Below are 4,780 nucleotides of genomic sequence, written 5' to 3'. Positions count from 1 at the left end.
GCTATTTTTTGGTTGCAGCCGTCATTGTTGTTTGGCGGGCCCGGGCTGGATTCGAACCCGCCACCTTAGGTGTATGTGGCTGGCACCCTAGCCACTTGAGCCACAGGTGCCAAGCCAACTCTTTAGTTTTGACAACTGAATCATGGTAGACTAAGATAGTATGTTAAGGAAAACTTAGCAAAAAGTATATGAGAACTAAACTCTCTGTACTATGTTTGCTATTCTTCTGGAGTCTAAAATTATTCTAAAATAAAAGGTTTAGTAAAAGAAAATAAACAGGTGTGTTATTTATTCCAGGTCTTGCCATAGTCTTCAGTGTAAAAGATACATCATACGTCTCCAGGAGGAGGACTTATATCTTCATCTATTTCATGTTTAAGCCCTGGAAAAAGGTTTAACAACATTACCTGCTCTGGACTTTCATGCACATGATTTACTCCACTCTAGGCAAGAGGCTTTATTATTGTACTTCTATATAAAGTTGGTAATCCAGGCTCCAGAAAAGTAGCCTTTTCTAAGCCACTCAGAGTAAGTAGCAGAGCCAGGTTTCAATTGCAGGTTGTGTTTTTAATACCCTGCCATGCTGATGATATACTAAACAATGAACAGTTACTATTTACAAAGTCCATATCATACAGTACGTACTGGTCTCAGTACTTCATACCTTATTTAATCTTTACCACATAAGAATAAAAACCCGAAAAAAGAAGTTTAAAGAAGCCAACAACTACAAATATTAAAAAGTGTGAGCATTAAATTAGTCTCTCAGAATATTTCCCAAGTACCCACAGGGGCGAGCAGAGCTGAGGAGGGGACTCTATGTCCGGAGGGTGGACAGGCAGCCAGAATCAGCCTGCCAGAGTCTGCTAACATTTTGCTCAATTCTTAAGAATTTTTCCTAAAAAATCACTTACCTATATTTAACTCCAAAACAAATGCACATTTGTTTCACTATAAAATGTTTCAAAATATTTGCCGAGTCAATTTCTTAATTTTTTCCTCAAAACACTTTCAGAAAAGTGACCACTTGAAGCAAAAAGCAGGTGTAGGGGACTCCTTTACAAAGCAGTCCCAGCTGCAGTTCTGTGCAAGAGGCATGGGCTGGGTGCTCACCAGGATCCCTCCCATCCCTAAGAGGTCTGGACCCTGTCCTGTCACTGGCCTGTCCCAAAACACACAGCTTGGTAAAATGTGGTGAAGAGGATCAGGTACTCCAAAGGTTCAGGACATATCTGATGGCCGTGCATGAGAAACATGGCTGAGGAGCTCCTCTCAAGACCCACCCTGCTTACCCACAATCTCTGGGTCCTTCTGGCCAGCTTTCCTGTGCACCATGGTAGGAAATGTGACTGTCAACTTGCTGTTGTGTTCCTTTCGAACAAGTGACCGCCCAGTCCTAAATAGGACAATTGTGATTGAGAAGAGAAAAAAAATCCCAGTAAGACATTTAGCATATCAACTGTCATGTGAGTTGTATTTAACTCACACCAGTTTTGAGCCCAGGGCCTCCTGAAGCTGTGCTCATTGTTTTTACTGTCAATCAGCATATGACCCCCACCTCCTGTTGCCCTGCTCCAGCCACTTGCCCAAGGACACCACATGTGCTGGTCTGTGTTCTCTGATTCTCACAACTTCTGACTGCGCATTTCCCCTTGAATGTTGCCTAAGGGCTCTTTGAATAAAACTGATAAAATAGCACGCAGGGAGGTGACACTGTTGCATATACTCAGGGGGTACATTTCAGAGGTTGTCATCAAGGATCACCCAAGGTCCATTCCAGACACAACTAAGTACTCTTAGAATGACAAAAGACTTAATTCTCAGAAACAAATTCAGTAAGTACACCATGAGTCACATGGCATGTGGTATAAAATTGATTTCTAGTGCTGTGTGAGTTGCACATAACCCATTAACAGAAAGCCATGAAAAATAACAAACTTTTCACTAAATTAAAAAGGATCATTTTGTTTTTAAAGTTTTTATTCTGTTTTCATAATAAAATACTGTGGCCCCAGGACAAATTTTTTTTTAGTGTAGCTGTCAATGTGTTAATAGTAGCTGTAAGTGGCTAGCCAGAGATGCCCCACCCGGGGAAAGGGAAAGGTTACTGATACTCACTTGCAGTGGGGACATCGTTTAGCTGTCATATGTGCCTTCCAGAAGTAAGCAATGAGTCTGCTCCTACTCTCACACACATTTTTTACCTGTTAAAAATAGTCAGAGAACTTGTGAGTGCCATTTTGAGGAGCATCCAATATGTATTCATATTCAATGAATTTTAACTGTAAGAAACAGGGCTCCTTCTTTCTTAAACAAAGTCTTCCACAGAACCCTAACACAGCCCCGCTCTGCTATGAGTGACCTCTTGAAGCCTTAAGTTTCCTCATTTATAGTAGGAAAAAGAACAGTAACCACCTTAGCAAGCTATTGCTACACCTCTCTCAGATGGCCCTACGGGTCTGGTGACAGTAGTTCTAAGCTTGATGCAAATGGGAATCATGTAGGAGCTTCTGTAACCTCTACTTGGGCCCTACCCCAGACCAATTAAATCAGAATCTCCGGTGTAACACCTGGGCATGGGGTGATTCAGATTTCAAGATGAGCACTGTGGGCTAGTTACTCTATCCATCCATTCATTCATTGAGCAGATTAATACTATAATACTTATACAGGTGTCGTAGAGGAGAGGATGGGGTAGCAGTGGTGGAGAAAGTATTGGAGAGAGAAGGAAGAAAAGGATATGATATCATTCTCAAAGTGGATGTTTGCTGGATGCTACACCTAACCCACCTAATGTCACCTAACCTTTTCATTGGTCCTACAGGCAGGCGTTGGAGATGAGGTAATGGACACTTGAGGACAGCTGTGTAATTTGCAAAGTCACAGGCCTCATTAAGAGGTACATTTGAGATTCAAATCTAGGTCAACTCTGGGAAGCCAAAAGTGTAAGTTATGACAGTGTAGAGGAACTGTGACAGTTAGGCTGAGCACAGAGTTTCGGGGGAAGAGAGACAGTGACAACTCACATATGCGCCCTGGGACCCTAGGAGGTTGTTCTGCACAATTTCAGTTGTATATCGTTCTAACTCCTCTTGAATTTCGAAGGCAGAAGGATTAGCATTTTCTTCTAGAAACTGAAAAACAAAGAGGAAAACCATATTACTGCCAGAAAGCAGGAGAGCCTCTTCTTTTCTTTTTCTTTTTCTCTTTCCCAAAATCCATGTTCAAATCTTAAATAGGAGCCTCTTGAAGCATAGAAGAGATTATTTTGAGTGGAATAAAAGAAACCATGTTGGCCGTGTTTGTTGCACTTCCAAAACAGTGAGGCAACATCACTGTTAAAACAATCAAACAAGAAATCTGAGTAAGAACCCCATCTCTACAAAACCCAGAAAACCAGCTGAGTATTGTGGCATGTGCCTGGTAATTCCAGCTACTTGGGAGGCTGAGGCAGGAGGACTGCTTGAGCCCAGGAGTCTAAGGTTGTACCAAGCTATGATGATGCCATTACATCGTAACCTGGGTGCCAGAACAAGACCCTGTCTCAAAAAATAAAATAAAATAAAATAAAACTAGAGAACATCATGCTTCTAATAAGAGTGGGCTAGATTATTCAGGTTCTTCTTGCAAAGAACCAAGACAGTTTAAGATATTTTAAAAATCTGTATGCTTTGAAAAGGTGACAAGACAATGAGGAACAACCTAAAGACACATTGAAGAAGAAACAGGAATCTAGTGAAGACCAAGAGCATGTGAGCCACGTGTGCTCTGACAGAGGGCATCATTCAGTGAAATCCTGTGCCCTTAGGGAAAGACAGCCACGGCACTCCAGTCTGGGCAACATAGCAAGACCCAGTCTCTTAAAAACCCCAAAAGTCTAAAGCTAATGCAAGAAAATCATCACTCCCTATCCCCGACACACACACACAAACAGAGTAAGCTGAAAATCGAAACGTTATACCCTCAGGAATGACCAGCCCTTGTACAATCAATCCCTTGGGCAGTCCAGGGAGCTTTGATCTTTGAAGCTGGACTGTGATAGTCCCAGGGTGGTAGTGCCTCCAAGAAGTAGTAAGAATCCTTCTGGAGAAAGGCAGCATTCATCCTATGCCTCTAATTATTATTCCCATTAAAAATTTTTAAAGTACAGTGGCAAACAAACTGTCAAAAATAAGTACACAAAGAAGCATGGGAAGGGAAGAAGGTTTCTGGGGACATGAAAGGGATCTTATGGAAAATGGTCACTTTGGTTAGTCTATACACATGATTGGAAGCATTTTTGTGAGTATATTTCATGAAAAAAAAATTTCAAGAGAGTAGATGCCCTGAGTAATTTCATGCCAATCAATTTGAAAATTTCAGATGAAACAAATTCCTGAAAAAACATAACTTACTCTGAATAAAAGTTTAAGGAAATTCTTTCTCCCCACCCCCCCAGACAAATTTGACTCTAAGTTAGTTCTGTTCCCCTGGAACTGTGATAAAAGTAGAAATGTCAGTGTGTTATTAGGCAACATTGCTGATGGTAAAAGTGATCCTGATGGGCCAGACTGCCATCTGGACTGACCACTAATGAACTATAAATTTCTGGGAAACCCCAGCTCTGAGCTTCCCTGAGTCCTAACTCAGCATCTCCTTGAGGGTCCCAGGAAGTCTATCTAGCCCATGGAACTGTCACAAAAGATCATCAATTTATTTTTTGGGCTCAGCACTTGTGGCTCAAGTGGCTAAGGCGCCAGCCACATGCACTAAGGTGGCGGGTTCGAATCCAGCCTGGGTC

The 4,780-nt window shown here is 41.8% G+C and overlaps 1 protein-coding gene across 2 annotated transcripts in view; it reads right to left on the bottom strand.

The window, feature by feature from the left end:
- The window catches only part of POLR1A (RNA polymerase I subunit A), an 85,281-nt gene that overhangs the window by 66,241 nt on the left and 14,260 nt on the right, over positions 1-4,780 (bottom strand). For both annotated transcript variants that reach the window (XM_003799202.3, XM_023518784.1), the window contains exons 4-6: positions 3,027-3,134; positions 2,119-2,204; positions 1,293-1,396 (exon numbers count right to left, since the gene is read on the bottom strand). In XM_003799202.3, coding sequence (XP_003799250.1) covers positions 1,293-1,396; positions 2,119-2,204; positions 3,027-3,134 — 298 coding nt within the window. The remainder of the gene's footprint in view (positions 1-1,292; positions 1,397-2,118; positions 2,205-3,026; positions 3,135-4,780) is intronic.

This window comes from Otolemur garnettii, unplaced genomic scaffold (genome assembly GCF_000181295.1).
Source record: "Otolemur garnettii isolate 467f Iridium unplaced genomic scaffold, OtoGar3 scaffold00147, whole genome shotgun sequence".
NCBI classification, from domain to species: domain Eukaryota; kingdom Metazoa; phylum Chordata; class Mammalia; order Primates; family Galagidae; genus Otolemur; species Otolemur garnettii.
Note: the sequence above shows the minus strand (reverse complement) of the source record. Positions and strands in the feature narration are given on the sequence as shown.